General features: G+C 37.2%; 14 protein-coding genes across 14 annotated transcripts; 6 read left to right on the forward strand and 8 right to left on the reverse strand. All coding sequences in view use genetic code 12, as the record gives it.

Annotated features, from left to right (window-relative positions):
- Nucleotides 1-352: 352 nt before the first annotated feature.
- DASC09_013830 (uncharacterized protein) lies at nucleotides 353-5,434 on the forward strand (the record flags this gene model as incomplete). The annotated part of the gene is made up of 1 exon (XM_064994986.1): nucleotides 353-5,434. One exon carries the CDS (start codon nucleotides 353-355, stop codon nucleotides 5,432-5,434), a length of 5,082 nt encoding a protein of 1,693 aa, XP_064851058.1.
- A 455-nt stretch (nucleotides 5,435-5,889) lies between these two features.
- On the forward strand, nucleotides 5,890-7,344 carry CUE2 (Cue2p; the record flags this gene model as incomplete). Its single annotated transcript, XM_064994987.1, has 1 exon — nucleotides 5,890-7,344. The coding sequence occupies one exon, from the start codon at nucleotides 5,890-5,892 to the stop codon at nucleotides 7,342-7,344; it is 1,455 nt and encodes a 484-aa protein (XP_064851059.1).
- Nucleotides 7,345-7,774: 430 nt separating this feature from the next.
- Nucleotides 7,775-8,215, reverse strand: CBP6 (Cbp6p; the record flags this gene model as incomplete). Its single annotated transcript, XM_064994988.1, has 1 exon — nucleotides 7,775-8,215. One exon carries the CDS (start codon nucleotides 8,213-8,215, stop codon nucleotides 7,775-7,777), a length of 441 nt encoding a protein of 146 aa, XP_064851060.1.
- Nucleotides 8,216-9,187: 972 nt separating this feature from the next.
- On the reverse strand, nucleotides 9,188-9,496 carry DASC09_013860 (uncharacterized protein; the record flags this gene model as incomplete). Its single annotated transcript, XM_064994989.1, has 1 exon — nucleotides 9,188-9,496. One exon carries the CDS (start codon nucleotides 9,494-9,496, stop codon nucleotides 9,188-9,190), a length of 309 nt encoding a protein of 102 aa, XP_064851061.1.
- Nucleotides 9,497-10,019: 523 nt separating this feature from the next.
- Nucleotides 10,020-11,105, reverse strand: PTC4 (type 2C protein phosphatase PTC4; the record flags this gene model as incomplete). Its single annotated transcript, XM_064994990.1, has 1 exon — nucleotides 10,020-11,105. The coding sequence occupies one exon, from the start codon at nucleotides 11,103-11,105 to the stop codon at nucleotides 10,020-10,022; it is 1,086 nt and encodes a 361-aa protein (XP_064851062.1).
- Nucleotides 11,106-11,792: 687 nt separating this feature from the next.
- DASC09_013880 (uncharacterized protein) lies at nucleotides 11,793-12,539 on the reverse strand (the record flags this gene model as incomplete). The annotated part of the gene is made up of 1 exon (XM_064994991.1): nucleotides 11,793-12,539. One exon carries the CDS (start codon nucleotides 12,537-12,539, stop codon nucleotides 11,793-11,795), a length of 747 nt encoding a protein of 248 aa, XP_064851063.1.
- A 1,010-nt stretch (nucleotides 12,540-13,549) lies between these two features.
- On the reverse strand, nucleotides 13,550-14,671 carry PNG1 (peptide-N4-(N-acetyl-beta-glucosaminyl)asparagine amidase; the record flags this gene model as incomplete). Its single annotated transcript, XM_064994992.1, has 1 exon — nucleotides 13,550-14,671. One exon carries the CDS (start codon nucleotides 14,669-14,671, stop codon nucleotides 13,550-13,552), a length of 1,122 nt encoding a protein of 373 aa, XP_064851064.1.
- Nucleotides 14,672-16,117: 1,446 nt separating this feature from the next.
- Nucleotides 16,118-17,227, forward strand: DASC09_013900 (uncharacterized protein; the record flags this gene model as incomplete). Its single annotated transcript, XM_064994993.1, has 1 exon — nucleotides 16,118-17,227. The coding sequence occupies one exon, from the start codon at nucleotides 16,118-16,120 to the stop codon at nucleotides 17,225-17,227; it is 1,110 nt and encodes a 369-aa protein (XP_064851065.1).
- Nucleotides 17,228-19,576: 2,349 nt separating this feature from the next.
- Nucleotides 19,577-20,000, reverse strand: DASC09_013910 (uncharacterized protein; the record flags this gene model as incomplete). The annotated part of the gene is made up of 2 exons (XM_064994994.1): nucleotides 19,577-19,905; nucleotides 19,982-20,000. The coding sequence occupies 2 exons, from the start codon at nucleotides 19,998-20,000 to the stop codon at nucleotides 19,577-19,579; spliced, it is 348 nt and encodes a 115-aa protein (XP_064851066.1).
- Nucleotides 20,001-20,351: 351 nt separating this feature from the next.
- Nucleotides 20,352-20,879, forward strand: SDH3 (succinate dehydrogenase cytochrome b subunit SDH3; the record flags this gene model as incomplete). The annotated part of the gene is made up of 1 exon (XM_064994995.1): nucleotides 20,352-20,879. The coding sequence occupies one exon, from the start codon at nucleotides 20,352-20,354 to the stop codon at nucleotides 20,877-20,879; it is 528 nt and encodes a 175-aa protein (XP_064851067.1).
- A 465-nt stretch (nucleotides 20,880-21,344) lies between these two features.
- DASC09_013930 (kinetochore-associated Ndc80 complex subunit SPC24) lies at nucleotides 21,345-22,022 on the reverse strand (the record flags this gene model as incomplete). The annotated part of the gene is made up of 1 exon (XM_064994996.1): nucleotides 21,345-22,022. One exon carries the CDS (start codon nucleotides 22,020-22,022, stop codon nucleotides 21,345-21,347), a length of 678 nt encoding a protein of 225 aa, XP_064851068.1.
- Nucleotides 22,023-22,285: 263 nt separating this feature from the next.
- Nucleotides 22,286-22,655, forward strand: CMC1 (Cmc1p; the record flags this gene model as incomplete). The annotated part of the gene is made up of 2 exons (XM_064994997.1): nucleotides 22,286-22,394; nucleotides 22,495-22,655. 2 exons carry the CDS (start codon nucleotides 22,286-22,288, stop codon nucleotides 22,653-22,655), a joined length of 270 nt encoding a protein of 89 aa, XP_064851069.1.
- Nucleotides 22,656-23,125: 470 nt separating this feature from the next.
- On the forward strand, nucleotides 23,126-23,965 carry DASC09_013950 (uncharacterized protein; the record flags this gene model as incomplete). The annotated part of the gene is made up of 2 exons (XM_064994998.1): nucleotides 23,126-23,727; nucleotides 23,821-23,965. 2 exons carry the CDS (start codon nucleotides 23,126-23,128, stop codon nucleotides 23,963-23,965), a joined length of 747 nt encoding a protein of 248 aa, XP_064851070.1.
- Nucleotides 23,966-24,088: 123 nt separating this feature from the next.
- Nucleotides 24,089-24,562, reverse strand: DASC09_013960 (hydroxyisourate hydrolase; the record flags this gene model as incomplete). Its single annotated transcript, XM_064994999.1, has 1 exon — nucleotides 24,089-24,562. The coding sequence occupies one exon, from the start codon at nucleotides 24,560-24,562 to the stop codon at nucleotides 24,089-24,091; it is 474 nt and encodes a 157-aa protein (XP_064851071.1).
- Nucleotides 24,563-24,693: the final 131 nt, after the last annotated feature.

The raw sequence follows: 24,693 nt of genomic DNA on the forward strand, positions 1-24,693 counted from the left end.
ATTTATTCTTTTTTCCTAAAATAGCGACGCGTCTTTCCGTCACCACTGTAGAAAATCGTTATCCACCAGATGACCAAGGAAACCGTTTCCATTCCTCTATGTGTTGTTGATTTTTATATCATATCCATATTATTGCGGGAAAGAAAATAACAGATGGTCTCCTGTTCCATATATCTCTACCACTGATCAATCGTCGGGCCCTCTTACTACTGGGGGGTGGGGGAGAATCTAAACACACGTGATAGTATCGTTCAAAACAGAATTTTTTAATTCTTTTCAGTCTGTGTGGAGTTTTTTTTGCTGTATCTCAGCTTTCCAGCTCAGCAGCCAATAGTACTCTTACGAACACACAATGCCCTCAACAAATAGGCTCTCTATGAATAGACAGCCCATAAACAACCCCACTCAACCCAAGACGAATGGCAGTGCAGGCAACCTAAGCCATGACTTTGATGTTCACCAAGCTTCCCACACCCATTCTTCAGACCCGACCTGTGCGTTTTGTCTTTTCGAAGCTAGGAGAAATGAAAGAGTTTTCGATAATGATGCCAATGGCGGCGCTTCCGCTTACCATTCTAAGAATTCACTGTCTCAAAATAACATTCTTGGTGAAACGTCTCATGAATTGGATGAAGAAGATGAAGATTGGCACAGTGTAGATGAGGATGGCATGAGTGCAAATGATGTTGGAGAATTTGATGGTGATGATTTTCAGAGTACCATTGTAAATGAACAACAAAGAAACCAAGAATTTTTAAAGAATAATTTCTGCTCATCGCCAGTACATCCCGCACGTTATTTGATACAAGTGGCCAACATCATTAAATTACCATTTGACAATATTGATATTTATGAAAGGGTTCGATCGATGTTAAAAGCATTTGGATTACAGGTTTATCTTGATGGAGAAGTTTCTACCCCATTTAATAACTCACCATTTTCTTTCATATGTGAAGGCTTGTATTCATTCAAAATTGACGATCTGTATACAACAGAGAGCCCTAATGGCATGGGCTCCAGTTCTGTGAGTGGCGCCTTCTTTTGGATATGCTCAATTTTAAAGCTAGATATATTCGAAGCTTCAGCAATGTTGAATGCTGTGAAAGGAAAAGTTTTCCGCCTATTAAACACACTTATTGAGGAGCAGGATATTGCTAAATCTGACCACGTCTCAGATAGTGACGAGTTGATTTCAAAATATATAAATCACACCAATTTAGATCGTACGTATCTTCAAAAGCTTCTAAAGTTTACTGATAGCGATGAAACTCTTTTTTCTGGTCTAATAATTCTCTTGAGTGTCTATAATGTCCAGAAACTCATTAATTCTAGAAAAATTTTAAAACAGCTGCATCCAGGCGACTCACGGAAAACCACCACAATTACTGGCTTCACATATTCTCTATCAGATAGACAGCGTCTGATGTTAATTAGTCAGACAAGGGACTATAAAACAGATATATTTACCGGGAAAGTCCCTGCAAAGAAAAAAGAGGGACATCAAAGTTCGAATAATAAAAAAACTACAGAGTTAGAAAGGCCTATAAATGGAGTTGCGAAGGAATCAGTAACTAAAAAACGATCTTCCAAAGAATCCGACGCCCAGAAGTCTGTTGACGCAAAAAAAACAAATAGCGTTGAGAAGGAACCAATTAAAGCAGCAAAAAATCCAAAATTAGGTATGGAAACATCAAATATCCGTGATCCTTCATCAATTTTAACCAATTATTCAAGTCGAGTCGCAACCTACGTCAAGTTCTACCCTTCATTGGAGCCTCATTTTTCAATTTTGGAAAAAATGATGAAAAAATTAGAAGATTTACAAAGAAATCTATTGGTCAAAACCGATTTTTTCTATTATTTGCGTAACATGAATAGCTTTAATCTTGCTGATGATAATTTATTTGAGGAATTTTTGAAAGATTACGGATATGATTCGATTCTTGAATCCATTAAGATCTCTAATGACATCGTGGCGAAGAGCTTGGGGGATATTACCAACTCTTTGGCCAGAAAATTATTATCATTCCCAAATATGACTGATGACTCAAGAATATCTAGTTTAAAAGTAGTATGTGAATCTTGTTTGGAGGCATATAAGAATGCTATTAGTTCTTTCAAGAATGATGGAGGCTATGAATCTGCAATGGACAAAGTCGAACGAATTTGTGTGCTGCCAATTGATGAGACAAAATCCATCACCACTATCCCTGCCGAAACCACAACCAATAAGACATCAACTTCATCTAACAGCAATTCTGGCATTGATAAAAAATCACCTCAGCCAGAGTCTAACACTAAAGACAAAACAGCCAAATCAGACCCGCTTACCAAAAACAACACTCCAGAACCAATAACAGCAAAAGAGAAGGTATTAGCTAGCACCTCAAGTTCAACTTCTTTCGGTACCGTTAAAGTGCAAAAAAGGTCAGATTCTCCTCTTCCTAATCAGAAGATAGCCGGGTCCCAGATCTTATCTAAGGATCCTATTGCATTATCCAGTAACGGCACGGCAGTAATGCCTAATTCTATAGGATCAAATAAATCATACAACTCGGAGGATTTTATACCAACATCAAGTAAACAGGTGTTGAACAGTCAGTCCACTGCAACAACCAAAAGAGATGATACCACGAAAGAAAAACCTATAGTAACAACCAGGAAGGATGAAAAGGCAAAAGAAAAAGCTACAGTAACAACTATGAGGGATGACAAGACAAAAGAAAAGCCTATTGCTGTGACTAAGAAGGATGACAAAACAAAAGAAAAGCCTATTGCTGTGATTAAGAAGGATGACAAAACAAAAGAAAAGCCTATTGCTGTGATTAAGAAGGATGACAAGTCAAAAGAAAAACCTGCGGTAACAGTTAAGAAGGATGATAAGACAAAAGAGAAACCCAAACCAAAAAGGGCCGAAACACCAAAACTTAGTGAAGGAGAGACCTATAAGAGAAATAGAATCAAGGAAATCAAGAAATTTGAGGCTGCTCTTAAGCCTAAACTAGCACCGCTTGGTAAATTTGAAGCCAAAACGCCGATTCAACCTCTTAGTTCATTTGATACCATTTTCGAAAGAAACAATGCTAGTATTGACTTACTAGATAAAGTAAAACAAGAACAAGAATCCTTAAAGCTGAAGAAGGCAGAAGAAGAGAAAGCCCGTATAGAAGAAGAGAAGCAAGAGAAGAGAAGGAAAGAATTAGAAAAAGCAGAGGAGGATAAGGAAAAGAGAAAGCAGGCAGCTAGATCCAAGGAAACTAAGGCCTATGGTAAATCAGCGTCCAAGCAGAAATCTCAAGTAGGATCATTTGAAGAGCTTGATGAAAACAGAAAGAAGAAATTGCTCAGCAGAAAAAAGGAGGAAAAAATAAAAGCCAAGCAAAAGGCCAATGAAGCATACTTGGAATCTAAGAGCAGTCCAATCATTAGAATTGTCAACGGTGAATCTGACCCAATAGATATGGAGGCCGTGAAAAGGAAATCTGCAGTTATGAAGGCGCAGTTTAACGCCGAGGAAAACAAAGCTCATAAAGAAGCGGTGTTGAGGGCAAAAGAGGAACTTAAAACCAGAGAAATGGAGGCTCCCGTAAAAATTCCTGAAAATAATGTGATGATCTCAAATGTTTCATCCCTTGTTTCACAGAATTCTACCAGAGAAGTCGATTCTTCAAGACCTTCTTCTCAAAGTAAGGCCGATATTTCTTCAAAGCCAACCAAAATACAAGGGAAACAGAAACACAAACAGAAGACGATTCCTAGTAACCCAACCGGCAAATGCGATGGCAAAAAAGTTGAAAGCAAGCAATTTTCTGTTCCAGCCAAGGTTAAGGCTAATGATTCTGATAGGGATCTCAAGAAAAAGGCTGATGCTGACACAAAAAACTTTACAGATGCTTTAAGTGATGATACTGGAAGCAACGAAACTTTGAAGAGTGTCCATGCCCCATCGGAGTCTAACTTAGGGTCTAACAGACTGTCAGTTGCTCCAGAGTTTGAACCATTCAATTTTAATAAGTTTGTGACCAGCGGGGCCTTAGGTGGTGGCTTGCATAATCCTGCGATGTCATCACATTCTCCTGTTGCTAATGGCACCGGTGCACAGAATCCAATTCGTTTCGATAATTCCATGGGTTCTTCAACATTATTTCAACAACCATCCCCACAACTTATGCAGCCTCAGCCACTTGCACCAGGCCAAAAACATCCAATTACATTCGGTGGCTCTGGATCAGTCGTTGGACCAACCGCTCTGTTCTTTAGTAAAACCAGCCCTGTCTTCCCATTCTTTGGAACTCTGTCACCTTTCCAGGATCCCCTAGCAGGACTAGACCGCAGCGGGAGTGCCCATGGTTTTGGAGAAACTTTTTCGCCATTTGGTGACAGAGTATCTGGGAGTAGGCAATCAACTACATCTTTGCCTAAGAATCAGTTTGATTTGTTAAATTCTAATGGATCCTTATCCGCTGAAAACTTTGATAGCCACGAAGAAGATTTAGACTTTGATAAATTGAAAAATGAGATTGAAAATCAAGTTTTCAATGATCAATTGGAAACTAGGTCATCATTTGATGCTGCTAATGGAAATACTAATGGTGGTGGTAGTAATGAGAGAAATGATCAATATCCGGCGCGCACTAAAGGGAAGGAACGGCAACAATTCAAGAAATCTTTCACTAATTCCAAGGCTGTGGCTGCCGAACCTGATTCTAGCTCACTAAATAATTTCAGCAATAAGATGATTTTAGAAGCTATTTTGAAAAACAATTTTGATTTCAATGGAGGATTGGAGGAATATTTTGCTAAAGTTTCATCTGGTGAAGGGTTGGAAGAATACGATCTGATTGATGAATGTGAGGCTCGTAATATTCCATTGAAACCACTCAACATCAATATCAATACATTTTTGGCCAATCCAGAGACTGACAGCACGGGGTTTGGGATTTACCATGATTTGGAAGCCAAAGAACCTTGGAATATTGTTGAGGAAAACATCGATAGATTGGCTGATGTGTTGGAAATCTCCCCGGAGCATAGTGAGGTTTTGCTTGAGAATTGCAATTACGTATTATCCAGAACCATTACGTACGCGATTTTCAACCATGAGAAGGCTTATCAGATCAAGGTTTCCAACAATGATCGGAAAATGTTGAAGGTGAGTGCTGGGACCAAAGAATTTGAAGCTTTGAGCGAGTTTGTGGAAAACAACACCGAATTGAATAGTATTTCTTGGGAATTTTACACAAGGGCTCTAGAATACTTCAATGGGAATATTGTCAGTGTAATTGCTGCTGTAGTAATCATCTTTAGAGAAGGATATTCGGGACCTACTTGGATTGAAAGTTGGGAGCCAGCAAATTTTTTTCTCAAGGAGATGATTGAAGATGCTATTGAAACCTTGACTTTCCAACCGGTTAGAAGGATGAAAAAGAAATGAAGCTTTATTATGCAGATACAATTGTTATTCTAAATCTTTGAAACTTGTTTTCAGTTTTAGTTTTTTCTGTTTTATATATTTGCTTGTCAGTACGTGTTGTGAATTATAGTTTTCTGCTCAAATTGTAGTGATTAAAGGGGGTTTGAAATGTCACCTGTCATATATATGACCTTATTGAGTGGGGCCAAAGGCCTGCCTCACTGGTGCATAGCAAGTGACACCCAAATTTGGAACTTTTAAAAAAAAAAAAAAAAAAAAATAAACAATAGAGATATCATCCCTACTTTTGCTACCTGACTCAATTCTTCCTTATACTTCAAACTACGCTTTTGTAAAGCAATACTGATAATCATTAACTCAGCAGAAAATATTATTATTATTATTATTATTATTGTTATTTGGCAATTATATTCCCGTGATCTATCTCTCCCCTGTTGTGCCTTTTTGATTCTACGATGAGCTCGAATAATCACTTACCCCCAGAGTATTATAATCTGGTACGAAGCAATGACAAACCAGATGAATTCAATTACTTGCGAGAAATGTTCTTAGACGTGCTGGATGCCCAAATCGAGGTGGCATTAATGGAATGTGTCAATGATGTGGAAAAAGCTGTCGATTATATCTTATCTATGAACGCCATTGGAGACTTAGACGATATGGCAGTGACGACCCCCGAAGGTACTACTGCGGATCGTGACGGCAGTGGTGATTTTATGGAAGTCATCCACCATAATGATTTTTACCGTGATAAATCATCATCAACGCTGAACCCTGAGGAAGTTGCGGGGCAGAAACAACGACAAGACAAGCAACGGTTTTTGTACATCAATAAGAACTTGAAATTCGATCAAACTAAAGTTTCTGAACACTTGATGGAGATGTTGATGAGTCAATTTGGCGTTGGGGCGGCAAAGGGAGTGACATGGTCGAAATTATCGCATGACTCGACGAAATTGGCAGAATTGACGAGGATTCCGGTGGCCCAAGCAAGGTCAGCGATTCATGCTAGCAAAGGGGATTTTAGTAAAGCGATTTTTTTTGTGATTTGTCGAAAAGAACAGTTTGAAGCCATTGCCGCTGATGCCCATCCGGATACTGTGAAGACCAAGCGGAAGGCTAAGATTGATATGCTGGAGGTTAGAAGAGTCCAGCCCAATTCTTTTTCGCAATTGAATATCAATGATGATGAGAGATATCTTGATGAGGAAGAGGAAAAATATGACGAAGAAGAGGAAGAAGAGAATATAGACGGGGATTATGAGAATATTGATGCGTATCTCAATGATAGTTACTTGGCATCATTGCAATATATCTTGGAACTCAGTGACGAATTCTACAAATTGTCGTATGAGTTCTATATTAAAGGATTACGGCATTTCAAAGGTGACGTTGATGCGATGGTTGTTTTGGCATGCGTATTGATATCAGAAAAACGAACCGATATGATTTGGAATTTGAAGGATTCTGACAATTGGCAAACGAGCACCGAGTCGATGTTGAAAGGTAAACAGCGATCGGTATTGCATGAACGGAAATTCCAAGGAAGTAAAGTTGTGGATGTTCGGACAGAGCGTAAAGTGACTAGGGGTCCCGAATATTTCCTGAAAATTGTGGTGATTGATTTCCATCATTTTTCTGTCCACGAGGCCCTTAACGAATTGATTTCGATGCTTAATGATTGGTGGGCTGCTGAATTGGTGGAGCGTGAACGTATTGGTACGGTTAATCCTCATATGAGGCGAGCAGTGGGAGTGGCTCCATTGCACGTCATCACCGGTAGGGGGAACCATTCCGTCCGAGGTTATTCAAGGATCAAAGTGAAAGTAAGAAGTTATTTGATGCAAGAGAAGTATGTTTTTGAGGAAGATGTCGGGATGTTTTTTGTGTACGGAAAGAAGTGTGTTTAGAGGGTTAGTTGCTATATATGCTGGGAACAAAAAACAAGATAATCAATCCCATTGCCTTACAGTGTGGATCAAGATGGTTAAAAAAAAAAGCAAAACAGGATCAGAAACCAGATACATTCAAAGCCATGACATAAATAGATAAGATAAAAATAATGATAAAAAAACTAAAAAGAAATAAATGTACAAGAACAAATAGAGACATTATGAAGTAGGTGTGCACGAGAGCTATAAAACAGATGACGACGAAGGATAAGGTGGGTCAGCATGAGGATGATATCCTTAATATATGCTAGTAAATATACTGACAACAATAGAGTCTTGATGAATAACTAAATTATCAATACCATATTAGTGATTTGGTGCCAGTTTCTCGATGGTGGGCGGGATTCTTTTTTTCTTCTTTTTTTGTTATTTAATGAAATACAATCAATCATTTACCAAACACCACGGTTCTAAAAGCACTGAACCAACTCTCTCTATTAGTACCTTGTATTTCCCCCATCAAACGTTGGTAGTAATCAGGATACCCGGAAGGTTTCATCAACTTATCCCCGACTTTGTAGTATTGGGCAAACTTGTTGCTGGACAAATTGTCCAAGCTGTGGATCATCTGCTTCAAGTTTTCCGGAGACAATTTTTCAGAAAATTCTTCTGGTCTGATGGAGATGTCCTGAGGTTTTAAACGACGGAAAATGATTTCTTTAACGGAAGGTTTCTTCTGTTTGATGACATATTTTTTGGGAGCGCCGGCGAGGGTCCGGAACCGTTCGTACTGAGATTCTTTGAATGAAATCGAGTAGTTCAACCGTTCTTTTGGCAAATGGTTGATCTTATTAAGAAGGGATGTCCCAAGTGATTTGAGATTTGACATGATATTATTATTAATATTGATAAATGATCTCTCCTAGGTCATCATCATCGATAGCACACTGCTTTAGAAATTTTTTTTTTTTTTGTTTGAGGGAGGGGATTTTCCCGAGATGTACACGTGGAAATCAGGTGCTGAGGCGCTCTCTACGCACCGCGTATTTACGATGGCGATTACCCGATATGATAATAATAATAAGGCAATGAATGACATATCCGTTTACAAGTGATGTTTTGAGGTGTCTGTTACCGAACGATTTGGGGAGACATCATCATCATCTTCTTCTTCTTCTTATTTTTTTTTTTTTTATATTAATTAGCACACAGTGTATATTTGGTTGCTACTAAATTGGATTCTCACATGTTTTTCTAAGAAAAAATATTAGTGCGAACTATCCGATTATTTAGTGCCAACTATATATCATGGTGGCTTGATTGTGGTGGGCGCCATATAAGGTGTACACGTGATCATCATTTTCTCCACACCACTAGCCAGTGATCAGCAACAAAAAGAATCTAGAATTGATAGATATGAAACAGATGTGTATGATATATATAAATTATTAAGCAATAACCAACAATAATTTCATTCCCTTTTTTTTTTTTTTTCTGCCAGGTTGAATTGATAAAACGAAGTGAAGTGAAATAAATACGCCATAAAGAATACAATAAAAGATAAAATGCAAAGCAAAAACAATAAACGAGCAAACAAAACAATAAAAAAAAAAAAAAAAAAAAAAAACACAGATAGAGATATAATTATGGTCGCGTCAAAAATGAGGAACAAACAAGCAAAACAAACAACAGAAAAAAAAAAAAAAAAAGATGTAGATAGATAGCATTCATTAAAAAAGGGTCTTCAAACAACCTGTCCTCAAAACCTTCTTCTTCAAAAAAAAAAAAAAGAAAAAAAAGCTTCCTTTTTAAGCAAGAAAATTTTTTTTTTTATTTTGCTTCTCTCTCTAAGCCTCTCCTCTCATAAAAACAAAATGCCAGCCAAAACACCCATCCCGGCCATGGCACCACCAACGAATTGTGGGTTCCCTTCATTCTTGGATTTACTAACTGTAGTTCCTGAAGCAGCGACGATTTCACTCCCAGAAGTACTGTAACTGATCACCAAGGTGTTAGTGTTGATGGCATACGACACCGACGAGATCGAGCCTGTGATGTATGAGCCTGAAGCCACGGTTTCTGAGGAGAAGGATGAGGAATCAACTTCAAGAGATTGGTCAGCAAGAACAGCCATTGGCAATAGACACAAAAGAGATTTGTAGAAAAGCATTGTGATATTGGTAATATGATATTGATGGTATAGTTTAGTTGATGGGTGAGTGGGTGAGTAGTTGAATGGGTCAATCAATTGATGATGAGAGCAATATGAATCTCCAGATCTATTGATATATTTATATGTATTTTTTTTTTCTTGGTGCTTTATTGTTACGTATTGTTGACAGGTGGGAATTTCTACTCTTTTATACCCACAAAAAATCTAGATTTTTTTTCTGCTTTTTTTTTTTTTTTTTTTCCTAAGCCGATGCGCCTTACTGTGCGTTGCACCTAATTTCATTACTAGATCAAGAAGATCTAACACGCACTAAAAAATAGCTAGGTGATTAGCGCCAAAAATCTGAGTTATATATGTATTAGGATAAATGAGAGAAAAGAAGAAGAACAAGAACAAGAAGAAGAAGAAGAAAAAGAAAAAGAAAAAGAAAAAGAAGAAAAAGTAGCCAATATAAAACAAATAAAGAATAAAATAAAATAATTATAATAATAATACTATCTTCCTTTAAATTTAAACATTTTTAAACAATCCCCATCTCATTCTCGTATCTATTCTGGATCTTCCGATACCACCCATCGAAACTAATTTCCCCGCCATGGATTGCCACCACCAATATGGTCATATTGTCAAAACCAACCCCAGTATTGCTGTCAATGGTTTGCAAGATTTTGTCGATCACGTCCTCACAAATCTTATCCAACTTGACCCCAATGCTAATCTTATGTCGTATCAATTGGATCAACGTCGAGTTCCTAAATGAGTCCCAGATCCCATCACATCCTAACACTAAAAACTCATCACGCTCGTAATCCAACTTCAACTCAATGATTTCCGGCTCAACCGTCACCTGGGTTTCCTCACTAGGTAACCATATTTCTTTCAATCCAAAATGGGAAGGAACTTTACTACTATTCTCCTTGATGTAAACTTTCTTCTTTTTGAAATTGAAATCGCCAAAGGCTCGTGATAGCGCCAATGAAGCATTCACTCGGTTCATATTGACCACGCCCCCAGCATCTTGAATCCGGATCAACTCTCCAATGTTGCTTGGTTTATGATCAAACGATAAATTCTTCACCCCTCCTTTACCAGTGCTCATCACACATCTCGAATCACCAGTATTGCACACGTACATCTGGGAGTTGTTGATGATCACCACCACAATCGAAGTCGTCCCACATTGGAAATGTTTGTGGTATAAATCATGGTCGCATCTCATAAACCCGTTCTTCAACATTTTCACCCAATTGTTCGGTTTGTTTGGCTGATAATTCACTTTGATTTCGTCAATGATCAGTCTCGGTAAGCATTCGGACACAAATTTAGCCGATTTCCACCCACCATGCCCGTCAAATACCCCAAAGATTTTCACATTGATAGTTTCTTCATGGGTTTCCAATCGTAGTTTTGGCTCTTTACCCAAATTGCTGTTGTTATTGATAATAGGAATGTTTTTCGTCACTTTAAACGTCTCCTCGACCGCACAATGGGCATCTTCCATATTATTTCTCCATCCCTGACATGAGCCAATCACATATGATAGTGTCTGGGAATCGCAGTACACAGTGGTCTTATCTGTGACAGGATGCGATAATATATGTCCCATTTGATTCTCGGTCACCTTGGCTACTTTTGTATTGTTTCCGGGTTTGTTTTTCCTTGATATGTTAATATATCTCAAAGTAACAAGAACAAAAAAAAAAATTCTCCCCTCTGCAAGATAATAAAATGAATCTGATGAGAGACAGGATGTTTTTAATAATAAAAAGTTTGTCAGACGATTAATTTATTGTATATAATGTAGAAGTATATACAATTTGTGGTTTGTCTGTTAATTGTTACTTATCTGATTGACTGCTTTTTTTTTTTTTTTTTTTTTTTTTTTTTTTTTGGTTTTTTTTGTTGTTTTTTTTTTGTTGTTTTTTCTAGCAACATCATCTGCATTACTTTAATGTGAGAAATTTCCCCTAATTTTTCTGCAGCGGGGTACGCGAGATCTCAACATGAATTGTGGAAGGAAGCAATGAGGGAAAAACAGTCAGCAGTACATGGAATTGACTGAGTATTTACTTTTATATTTCTCATATTGCTTCAATTGAATCTATATCAACTATAGAGCTAGTGTGACTTGGCAATTCTTGTGATGGCTCTTGTTTTTTTTTTTTTTTTTCATTAAAACAATGAATGTTTACAAAAAAGAAACTCCAAATTGTACTACAGCAATGAAAGAACCTTCAGAAAACCAGAAAAAAATAAAAATAAGCCGTTGGTAAATTCTCATCATGGATTGACATCAAATTTTGATGATTTGTCTTTCCAAACTTTCCATTCTGCTCTTCAACTCGCTCTGGTACTCACAAGGATCCTTATCAATTTTCCGGGCTTCATCAAGAATTAAAATTCCCAAAGCTGCTCTAATAGTAAACAGCGGGTTGTCATATTTCACCTTATCATATTCGAACCGGATTTTGCCTGGGGAATTGGGCTCGCAACTACCATATTGCATGAAGTGGGAGGTGAAAAAATCACTAACGAGAAGATTATGGCAATTCTCGAATACCATATATGATACCGCTTGGCATGAGATGATTTTCCCACTGAAGTTCCCATCGTTTATTTGGATCACGCATATTGTTTGATTTTTGTACCGCACAAGATAATCGGGGACGTACGCTTGGTTAGCGCTGGTTATCCGATACGGTTTGATAGACAACTGAACATTGATACCCAACAAGTTGCAAAGACGGATAGTTGGCTCCAACACACAAAATCTAAGGAGTGAATCACAAGTTTTTTGCAGATTAATCCTTTCCTCCACCGAATTGTTGTCTAATTTAGAGATATCTTTGTAATCAAGGATCAAATCAGGCTGGGGAGCGATTTTCAAAGTCCGCAAAAGTCGCTGATGCAAATTACCATAATCTTCGGGTAGCAAGCACCGAGAATTGAATTTCCTGACCCTGAGGTTGTGATTTGCCAAGGGTGCTCTTTGGCACCTTAAAATCGCTTGGTAGAATAATAATCGGCTCCAACCTATCATATTTTCAATATCGTTGGAATAAGATATGTGATGATACCAACAATAAGAAGTGAATTCTATCAAATAAATATGAAAAGAAAACCATGGGCATCGGCGCTTATTTCAAGTACTTCACATGATGGAGAGAGGGCGCACAACAAATGTTTGGTGGTGCGGTTAGTAAACAGCAAAGAAGAGGAGAAGAAGAAGAGCTCTCTCCCCAATCTGTAGATTATATATGTGATAATGACTGATGGAAAGCATATATGTATTGAGAGAAACTAGACCGGTCCCACGGCCATCCGTATTTCATTGAATGTCAGAAGATACCGACAGTCTGTTCTGGTGTGGTTTGGATCAGATCCAGATCAAGCCCCAAACTTATCTTTTTTTCTTCTCTTTTTTTTTTTACTTTCTCTCTTGTTTTTCCCCCACTTGGTGAGGTAGAATTACCCTGTTTGGAACAATTGGCGTAACTCTTTGGAATCCATCAGTTTGCGCATTCTAGAATCAGCTCCATTTCGTTGGTCCATTACCTCGATGTGGACTATGCAAACTCCTAATCGGGGTATTTAGCTACCACTATCACCGACCACAGCGGAAAAAAGTGAAAAGCACTCGGGGTTATATGTATATATGTATATATATTCACACATAGTGGTCTTATATTCCACAACTTCCGAGCCTCCTCATCGTGATAAAAAGTGGCTTAGGGATTATGAATTGATCCAGACATGACAAAAGACCAAAATTTCAACTTAATCTGAAACATTTAAAGCACATTGCATATGTAAAAATATGCGCAAACGAACATTCATGGCAACCTTAAGTGGGCAATCTACAAGTTTTGCGATCGCTGACGATTTTTCTTGCGCTTTTCTCTTTTCTTTTTTTCTTTGTTCTTGTTTTCTTTCTTTTTTTTTTCCCGCTTTTCAACTCAAAAATCCGACGCGCCTCGCCTCGCTGTAGTTTCCAGAAATATAGCATTTTATTAAACATTACATAATATCGATAATGAATGTCTCTTGTTTTTACTTCTTCCCACCATTTTCACCTCTCTGAGCTTTCCAGTCTTTAGATCCACTGATTCTTCCCTTTTCTCCCATGTCACCAACCAAAGAGTCCACTCCATCATGATTTTGCAACCACTTCATCTCCTGGATATCTCTAACAAACATTTGATAAATTTTCAAATCATCCCCGGTATTCCTCATGTAGCTGATTTTCTTACGTAAATCTAGGAACTGCAACACTTTAAAAAGGTTTTTTTCCGAAACCTTTGTTCTTGGCAACTGTTTGTCCTTCGATGTCGACATGTCGATATATCTTTTTGAAACGTCTCTCATTCCCAAGGGGCCAATAGCAACGACATAACTCATCTTTTTGCCCCAGTTATTACAATAGATTAACGGTTGGTCATATGCCTCTTCGCAGCTATCCAAATGGATCCATTTTTGGAAATTCGTCGAGTAATATTCTGTCCAAACGTGATCTTCAAGATTCCAAACGTATCGAACGTCAACCATCCCAAGGGAATGAAGGATCAAATAAAAGCAATTAGCCCACTCCCCACAACGGCCTTGTCTGGTTTCCAAGAGCTTTGCTGGGCTGTTATATCTTGGGAAACGGTACTGGTGACGACACTTTGCGCACCGATAAATCTCTACTGACCCGGCGTCACCGTCGGATTTTTCGACCGCGGTTGGTTGAGCGTGTCCTACCAAGGCGATTTGCAGCTGGTCGGAATTATGACACAGCGGACAAGGGAGCTTGTTTGTCCAGGTGAAGAACAGATTCTTGAACCATTTTAGTAAATATTTGACAAACAAATCGTCTTTGGAGTAGTGAGTATTAGTGTCCGTCGAGGCTTCTTGAGTTTTCCAGTGCGATTCGACTTGGCTGTCAATGAGATCAAAAGGGATGACTGCCAATGCTAGTTCCTGAAGATGGTTGTTGTTGTAGATGTCGGTAATTGCCGATAATTTGACCAATTGTTGTACAAAACTGTTAGAGGCAACGAGCGAGGCTAATTGGTGTTGAAGAGACGCCACCTGTTTTGCAGCTCGATCCATAAGAATCAGGGCCATATTGTGTTGAAGGGCAGTTCTTGCCTTTTCCAATACTGGTTGTGAGAGGGTGGCTATTGGCGGCATTCTTTAACAGTATACTTAGTCTAGTATTTATTGGTGCGTTTGTTGTGTGAGAATGTAACATACACCGAACAGTATGTTTGTTATTTCTTTGTTGCAAAAAAAAAAAAAAAGGAAATGCCAGTGGAACGGTCCCGCGTCCATGGTATATACTATGTTGTAGGGGTGGTGGTGAGCAACATAGGAGAAGGGGATAGATAATAATGGTTGTGCTACAGTGATCCTTGATCCAGGTGATGATGGCAATGTAGCAACAATAATAGAAACGGTTTTGCATCGACTAATGTAAATTAGCGGTTGTTATACTGTTGAGAGATTCCAAATAGGCAAGAAATGACGAGGTTCGTATCGAACTTAAAAACGCCACCAGATGGAAAACGGATTTTTGTACACAACAGATAGCAGGCGCTAGAGTTACATATTTCAGGTGGTGTGCTGAGGGGGGTGGGTACTAAAGGGCAATAACAATGCTAGGGGAGCACCATCCGTTTGTGAATACATAATAGTAGGGGAGATAATAAGATAAAGAACAATAATACGTAAGATATAAATTCATAATAATAAGTAAGGTATCCAATTATGGTAGTACTATTATAATAATCCAACACAACACAATAAATAACATAACATAACACAACAGCTTGTAGACCCCTTTGACAGTGTACCCCCCTTTTGGCCATATCCTGCTTTAAGGTTTCCCGCCCAACGGTTTACGAGTCAAATTTTTCCTATTTTTTTTTTCCTTTTCGCTCTGCTAAAACAACCACCACAGGCCCCAACCGCGCATTGTGATGCTTAAGCGAGTCTGTATTGTATAGAGGCAAACATTCGCTACAACCTAAAATTGGCACATAAATACCCCATATATATCGGTTCTATTCTATTTTTTTTTTTTCCATTTTTTTTCTCTTTTTTTCTTTCTCTCTTCTTCTCAACATTTCTACTTCTTCTCTCGCCCTTCGATCATTTCAACCCATCAACCAAAATCACCAGCATTATTATATCGCCTTGTTAATTAGATATATATTCATATACACACACAACCAACCCCTTTGAAGCCTTAATATCCATCAATAATAACGCAACTGAGCAATCAAGACAAATCAACCCCGCTGCCCTGATTTGTATAGATTGATCTTCTTCTTGCCAAACAACATTCCGGTCCTTCTTATCCACAAGCAAGAGGATCCCACAAAAACTGAGGCAAAAAGGGAGAAAAAAAAAAAAATCAAAAGGGAAAAATTAATCCAAACACCACGTTGTTTTTTTACTAGCGATTCCACTTTTTGAATCTTACTGGTGTACCATCCATTAATCACCACATATAATATAAACTGATATATACATATTATATGTATATATAATATTTGTATATATTTATATATATTAATTTATATATAAATATATACGCATACAACAACGAACGGTCCCCAATCACCCCAGCATAGCATGTCTTCTAGACACTCAAAGAGAATATCCATCAATAGTTTGAATAACTCCATCCCTCCAACAGAACTCCAGCCCTCATCCTCTCCACCTACTGTTGATAATTCTCCTCCCCCTCCTCCCCCTCCTCCCCCTCCTTCTAGTGCTCCTGCTCCCGCTCCTCCCTCTTCTAACATCACGTTAGAGTCATCGAATGATCATCCAACCCAGGAATTGTCATCTAATAAAATCCAGCATCAATTCAAGTCCAAAGAAAAGTTGACACTACTTCAACAAGTAGTCAAGTTCAACCCCTACAAGAACAAGCGCAATGGCTGGCAGAAAGTGAAAGATGGTTATTTGCAATGGAAGAATTTACATCGCCCAAAATATGCTGACCCTGCTGAAGACTATATCAAGAGGAAAGTCCAAGAAATATTGAGACTTTACGCAAGACTGGGGAAAGAGTCATTAAAAGATAATGGGTTCACCAACAAAAACTCTAGCGACTCTATTTTGTTTTTATCGTTTATCGAACAGATATTGGTATTGAAGAAAATTGAAGCCGATGATGCTTTGGGAGTGAAAGATGAGTCTTGTTCTTCAATTCCTGAGTTCAATGAAGACCAGCAACAAGTCCCGAAAAGAAGGAGGATCGGCTCCAATAACTGCTCACCAATTGCTACCGCTGCCTCAATTCTCCCTCCATTCAACCCTACCAGACCTCCGTTGGGCTACCCAAACTACCAATTCCCAGTAGTCCAGCCTCCAAACAATAGCACTCCAAACAACATTAACCCACCATTATCTGCCACCATGTCCTCGCATTTCAATAATACCCCAACATTTTCCAACCCTAGCCCCCATGGACCACATACCCAATCATCAACCTCTCATTCTACTGCCACCCATCCTATCCTGATGCACACAACGCGAACCATTGGAGATTTGCAAATTGATGAATTCATGGTGTTGATGAACCAAAACAACCAACATTTTGCTGCCAGTTTTGCTACGGAGCTTACAAAACTGATTAGTGAGACTATTTGTGGAACAATGACCAATGCAATTAAAGAAGCAATTCAGGAAACAACTAAGAATAATTTGGAAATAATCAAAGCTTTGAAAAATTGATTCCTTTTTTTTTGTTTGATTGTCGCCCAAAATAACATTGTTATCGTTGATGATTCAATTTCTCAACTTGGTTTTTTTCATTATTCGAATGTTCTTATAATTATTTTCTGTTATTATTATTATTATTATTATTATTATTATTATTATTATTATCATCATCATCATCATCTTTTTCTTCTTCTTTTTCTTCCTCAGGAAGGGTTTATTTACATGCATTATTTTTGTGCGTGGCTCAGGCACATGAATCTTTTATTTTACTGTCGATTTTTTTTTTGTTTGTTTTTGAAGGGCACTCGAGAGAATTAATTGTATTGGAAAGCCTATTGTATTCTTATTTTTTGGTGTTTTTTAATGTTTTTTTCTTTATTTTATTTTCTTTTCATTATTGATTGGTTACTACTGCTGGCTTGGAACTATAATATGCTATATTTTCTTCTCTTCTTCTTTTTTGCTCTTTTAACGTTTTGTGCTCGCGATGATAATACTCTTGGCCCGTGATAGATAATGTGAACTAGCTTGTTTTATTTTAAAAAGAAATTTATTCATACATAGATACATATTTTTATTTATCAATTATAATTGGAATATTTATACCATTCATGTCACCGTTTTTTTTTTATTTTTATTTTTTTTTGCTTTTATAATTTGAAGGTAATGATCCATGGCTTCGCGTCGTTCAGGATAATGTGAATCAAATCTGAGACAATGTGAGCTTGTTTTCTCTTGCTGATAAGCGAAAAGCGGATGGCACAGTTCCCAGGGATGTCAAACTGAAAGGGGAGGTTTTTCTTAAGTCTTTTAAGATAATGACTTGGGATATTTAGTGGTTTGAATCAGCGTTGGTCGACCGGAGTCAAAAAGAAAAAAAAATACCACCTCGGAAAATGGAAAGGAAAAATGAAAATAAAAGACGAAAAAAATGAAAAGAGAAAGAGAGAAAGAAAAGAAATATACTTGATGAGGCACTCAGTCTCCTCTTTTTTCTGATTCTTTGCCTTGGTCGCTAACAAATGTTTAGAGACTTTTTCATTGTGTTTTCTAGTCTTTCCAGTTTCATGCGATAAGGACAATTTTCAGGAATTGTTGATAATAATTGATACTGAGATGCTACTCATGTTTAATATGATCATTCAATTGAGGTCGCAGATCATTGAAAATACAAAGAAATTTGGTTTGAGAGAGAAACAATAGAAGAAGAAGAAGAAGAAGAAGAATAATAATAATAATAATAATAATAATAATAAAAGGTCCCCATATATTATGTGGTTAGCTGATTAATAATCGTTTAGCTAATCAATAATTGTTCAGCTAATACCAGAGACCACATCAATAACCAACTACATAGTTCATTCCTGATAATCGTTGGCAAAGTAGTAATAAATTAGAATCAAAGACATGATTTATTCTGTTTGTCTCTACGAGATAACCAAAAAGAGAATTTCAAAACCCCCCACCTGAAGGTTTCATGCTCTCAAGCAGCACCAACATTTGCGTCCTTGTCTCTAGCCAATTGTTTAGAATATTCGGGGTCGATGATTTTATATTCTACTTTTGCTGTATATTGAGGCCCATCATCGTACTTTTGCTTGGATGTGGTGGTAGATGCAGCCTGAGGTTTCTTAGATTTCTTGAATGGAAAAAGACCCATGTGTCAACAATATGCAAATAAATTGGGCAAGGAGAAAAAGAAAAAATAAAGTCAACAAAGTGTAGTCAAGTGTTGAATCAATAGATATATTCAATAAGTATATTCACAAAAGAAAAAATATCATGGGAAAAATTGAGGGGCTGTTTCAAGTATTTATAGGAAAATACAAGATAGAGGCTTTTAAGTACCATCAGTCATCTTATTTTATGCTTTATATTTGACACATGGTTGTACATATATAATAATTAATATCAAAAAAAAAAAAAAATAAAGGCCAAAAATAAAATAACCAAGAACATACTGGATACAATTGTGTTATTCTCACTAATAATACCATCATCTTTAATTTTGTAACTTAACTAAGTGTACTCATCTTGTAGATTTTATTCATAATATTCCAAGATTTTTCGAACGCACCGCGGAAATGTTACTAGGCTATCAAATGTCACTCAATATCCTTAATTTTAGCCCTCACGGCCTAACATTTCTGTAAATTGGGCACACTAATAATAATAGCAGCGTTAGGGATAACGATAAATTAAAAATAATAGCAATAATACTAATAAAAGAGTAACAATTTTTTCACTCATACGTCTTCTCTTTAACATGATTGTAATTTTTTTTTACAAGAATAACAATAGCTCTAAACCGAAACTGGGGTCCATATTTTAAAATAGGACATGATTCTGTGATGTAGCTTATCAGTTATCGCCTTTATCCTTCTTTTTTGCCTTCTTAACCATGACCGGCTTCTCTTTGCCCCAAGAATATTGAGTGCGGACATTTGGAGCAACAATCGCTGCTGGTGGAGTTGTTGCGGTATGTGTGTCCATACCTTGGTCGTCCTTCATGGCATCGCTCATGATATCCGGACCACTAGACTCGCTACTACTGACTGATGAGCTGCGACCTAGTATGAAACCAACGTCCGATCTGGTGTTGACCAGCCTAGAACTTGACATTCTTCTTTGTTTTGTGGAGGTGTTCCATTTGTCAATGTACCTGTCAAATATCCCCGACATGATGATTCCTGTGATTGATTAAGATTATATTATTATGGCTAAATTGAAAAACGTACTACAAGCGATATATACCAACCAACTCACGGCATTGTGAGTAACACATGGTTATATATATAATGATAATCATAGACAATACATGGTTGCTAACACCAGTGGGGTAATAAAAGAAACATCATTAGCGGGTGTTTGTATGATGGCTGTTATTATTAGTGAGGGGAGCATCAGGGGCTCATAATTAGGAAACCCACCCACCCCCAAGGGTCACCCGCCCCATTAGAAATTGCGGCGTTATGATTGGTAAAGCCCCAGGCGTCGCTCCAGAAGTGCGAGCCCCGGCACCGCTAACCACCAAAAACTACCCCAAAGAAAAATAAAGAATAAAAGTAAAATATCTATAATTCTCCCCAATATTAAATATTCAGCATACCATTGATTATCGATTCATCCAACAAAAATGTTCGCCAACCGTTTTGCCCTTGGCATAAGACCAGTCTTGAGAGCCTCTTCTAACATCACCGCCAGAAAAACCGTGCTCAAGGCCTCTTTGAACACCGTCAGCACTACCCCAAATGCCGAAGATGAGATTTTGATTGCCCAAAGAAAAAACCGTCCTGTTTCTCCACACTTGGACATTTACCAACCACAAATGACCTGGTATTTGTCCGGTCTTCACAGAGTCACTGGGGTCTTTTTGGCTGCCGGTTTCTACGGGATTACCTGTAGTTATGCCGCCGCTTCTTTGCTTGGTTTGAACTTTGATGCCACTGTTATTTACCAAACCATCACTGACTTGCCAGACCTTGTTAAATACGCCGCCAAGGCCACCATTGCTTTCCCATTCGCCTTCCACTTCTTCAACGGTTTGAGACATTTTGTTTGGGATTCCGGTAAGGAATTGTACATCAAGGGTATCTACAGAACTGCCTATATCTGCTTGGGTCTCACTGCAGTTGCTGGTACTTACTTGACTTTCCTTTCTTAAATTCAATTCAAAAAATCAAAAACAAAATAATAATAAAAAAAATACAAAAAATAATAATAATAATAACAATATAATTAATAACATATTCACAGACCCCGTTTAACACCTTTTTTTTTTTGTCCATCATCGTCATCATCATGTTTAGCAAAATCCACTTGCCTGTCTCATATTCCCGGTATCATTTATTTAATATTATCATTTGATTGTTGCCCATTATCTCTCTTTTTGTTTTACTGTTCATATAATAAAATCACCATTTATTTGTATTATTGTCAAATTTCTACTAATATTGTAGTGACGGGTATCGAGGTTATTAAAAAACAGAAGAAAATCAAAATATAGCATCCACAATTAAATCCAATGAAAAATAGTAATGTACAGAAATGTCAAGAGGAAAAAAAAGAAAAAAAAAAAAAAAAAAAAAACAAGAGCATGACAAATAACAATAATGATAAAACAGACAATCTATAAATTATCCCAAAGATAATTACTGATGAAATAGTCACTCAATTTGTTATCAGTTTCGTCAATATTTAAAGTGGTGATGAGATTAGTGCGGTTATTGTTGATGACCAAGTTGTGTATTTTCTCATTATTGTAATCCTCATTGATCTTATCTAAGAAACTGCTGTCATTTGTCAAATCTTTCACGCCATTATCATGATTAGTTTTTGTTGTTGATTTGAACTTTGTTTCAATAAGTAACCCGAAATTTTTGTAAATTTTCAATTTCAACACGTTAGAATCAGGATTTGCGTTCAATTCATTGTTTAGGATATTTAGATTCTGCAAATCTACCAACTCCTGTGTTTTTTTCTTGAATTGTAACCCCAAGTCATTGATCTCATTTTCGAGTTCCAAATAGTTTCTGGCGAGCTTGAATTTCAAATTATTTAATTCATTGATCTCTTCTAAAATTTTCTTCCGTTCCTGTGATAGCTCCAATGATTGGATCCCGTTGAGCTTCAACTCGTATTCATTCACAAGTTTCTCCAACTCTTGTTCCTGTTGTTGGATCTTCTCGTACCTAAGCCGCTGTAAATTGGAGATTTTCTTATTGATCTGCGAGATAATTTGAATATCAGGCTCGATTTCAAAATTCTGAATCGTAGATTTGAGCAAGCTTGAGAGATTCTCCAACATGTTTGGCTTCACTCTTCGATAAACTTATAGTGTAGAAATGTGGATCTAATTATGTGTGCGTATATATATGAGAAATGTAAACAAATAAAAATAATATAAATAAATAAAAAAAAAATAAAAAATCACAAACACGTGATGAAAATCACCCAAAATTTTTGGAGAGGAGAAAAAAGAAAAAGAGAAACGGGTGTTGGTTGTCAAAGACATGATCCTCGGAAGAATAGAATCATCACCATCTTAATAATAATAAAAACAGCGTCAATATGTCAGGAAAGCAATTACCTTTATGGGCACTCACTCCAAAGGAAGAGAAAGAAGCATACGCCAACTGGAAAAAAAGTGCTTACCAACATTGTGACGACGATGTCAAAAGTGAGTTTTTTTTTTATTTTTTTTTTTTTTTTCATGCTTTTCAGATCATATTTTTAGGAGATATCATCCAACTTTTACTAACTGAACGGATTCTATTCAGACTTTGCCGCCTGTTCTAAAGCTGCTGGGATCTCAGTGACTTTGAAATGCAGAGGTTTACACAATAAGATGTACGCTTGTATTGAAAGTTATCAAACTAAAGAGAATTTAGATCTTGAATATGACAAGGTCATTGAAAGAAAGAGACAGAAAAAAGACTGAATCATAGACCTATATTTGCCTTTGTATTATTATTATTGTTATTACCATTGTTGTTGTTATTTTGAGAGTCTTGTATATATGAATAAATGTTTCTGGAAAGTTATATCATTACATACCATCCCACTGGAACATTTTGATGCAAGTGGGTCCACCCAACATGTGTGCGACGGTTTGTGTCAATTTTCCTACTTGTATCGAAAGCCAGTTTAATTGTAACATAATTGTGTTTTTGCAAAGTAAAGTAAAAGAAACTAGACCATCAGATGTCAACTATTACTTATAATAGGCGGTTCATCGCGGATACAATCTACGATGTCCTTTATCGTCCGTTCGAGTTCCCAATGGACGCCATCATCGGCTCCACTTGGGCTTACCCAATATTAGTATGCCTTCAGCGTTTATCACCATCGCCAATGTTTAAACTTACTAACGATCACTATTATCAACATATATAGGGCGTTTATTACTTCATGATCCACCCGAATTTGTGGATTCCTGTACTTCCCGTGGTTATTCCTCAAATCATCATTACCGTGCTTGTGTTCACCTTTGTTCACATTTGGTTTTATCCGCCACAAGCGTTTGTGGCAACATTCTTTAACGGACCAACCGGTCTCATCACTTCATGGTTTGCCATCTTACAGCAATCTGGCATCATTTCCAGGATGATCATTGAAAAAACTATATTGCCTGGGCCGTTGAAAAAAATCTTTGATTCAGTATTACGTCAAAATGCTCCTCAAAGGTTCATCTCCAAAGTGGTGGCCAAAGAAATCGAAGAGAAGAAAGAGAAAGAAAAATTGGCGACCAGACCAGTTGGAGAAGTATTAAAGAGTCAGCTAATGGTTTTCTCTGATGAAGTCATATATTACATTAGCAACCCTTATTATTGGATCAAATTTTTCCTTATTATATTCTTCAACTTGTTCCCATTCTTTGGGCCATACATTTTGATTTTTCTTAGAAGTCCTGGTAAAGCCAGAAATTTACACGAAAGATATTACGCTATCCAGGAATTCAATAAGGAAGATATCAAAACTTTTTTTAACGCTAATAGAGCATTCTACACAAGGTAAGTTCGTTTGTTGTATCTTGTTATTTTATTATTTCCGATTATCAGTCAAAAGAAAAAAAAAAAAAAAAAAAAGCTAACATATTCAAATAGTTTTGGGGTAGTTGCTTTAAACTTAGAGCTTATTCCTGTTGTTGGAATGTTTTTCACTTACACCAATATCGTCGGTGCTTCATTATGGGCTGCCCAATTGGAAAAAGATAGGGAAACAAAAATTAAGTTGAACCAATTGAAATAAATTTCCTGAAACACTTATTTATCATGGCCTTTCTTTATTGTGTCCAAATTATCACCATTTGACATAGCTAACTAATAAAGGATGTTCTATTCTGTATCTCGCTCAATTTTTGTGTCTTGAATCTCAGCTTCCTCTGTAAGTTGTGTAACTGTGGTTGGAAAGTAGTAACGGAATATGGTAATGCTTATCTGGCGGATTATTGACAACAAAATGAATATCCACAAATGGGAAGAATGTTCTAGTTAATAATTCATCTCTATTGGCATTGAAATATTGTTTCGTGTGGAATCTAATCTTGTAAACTCCTGGCTTCAAAGTGTGCCATTCAAGGCTTTTTGAGTCTATTCCCAACGCCTCAAGTTTATTGGACTTCCCATTGATTATCCACTGTGGGATTCTTCCATCATCATTAGTACGTGCCACGGCAAATGGAATTTCGCCTTTGAAATCGTCGTTAGGGACGGCAATTACTTCTTGGTCAATCGAGTCATTGGTCAAATATTCTGGGTTCGCTGATAGTTGGTACAAGGCACAAGTGACATTGGAGGCTGGTTTCCCCTTGGTGGTATCAAGAATATGGCACGTAATTGGGGGCATGATGATGTGAGTTGAAAATGGTGATTATGGTTGATTTAGTTTTTGTTTTTTTTTGTTTTTCAGGAATATTCCCAAATATTGTTGTTATTTATACTGATGAAAGTGAGCAATCCCAATCGGTGCTCCGATAA

Source organism: Saccharomycopsis crataegensis, assembly GCF_037102585.1.
Source record: "Saccharomycopsis crataegensis DNA, jcf7180000000073, whole genome shotgun sequence".
In the NCBI taxonomy this organism is placed as follows: domain Eukaryota; kingdom Fungi; phylum Ascomycota; class Saccharomycetes; order Ascoideales; family Saccharomycopsidaceae; genus Saccharomycopsis; species Saccharomycopsis crataegensis.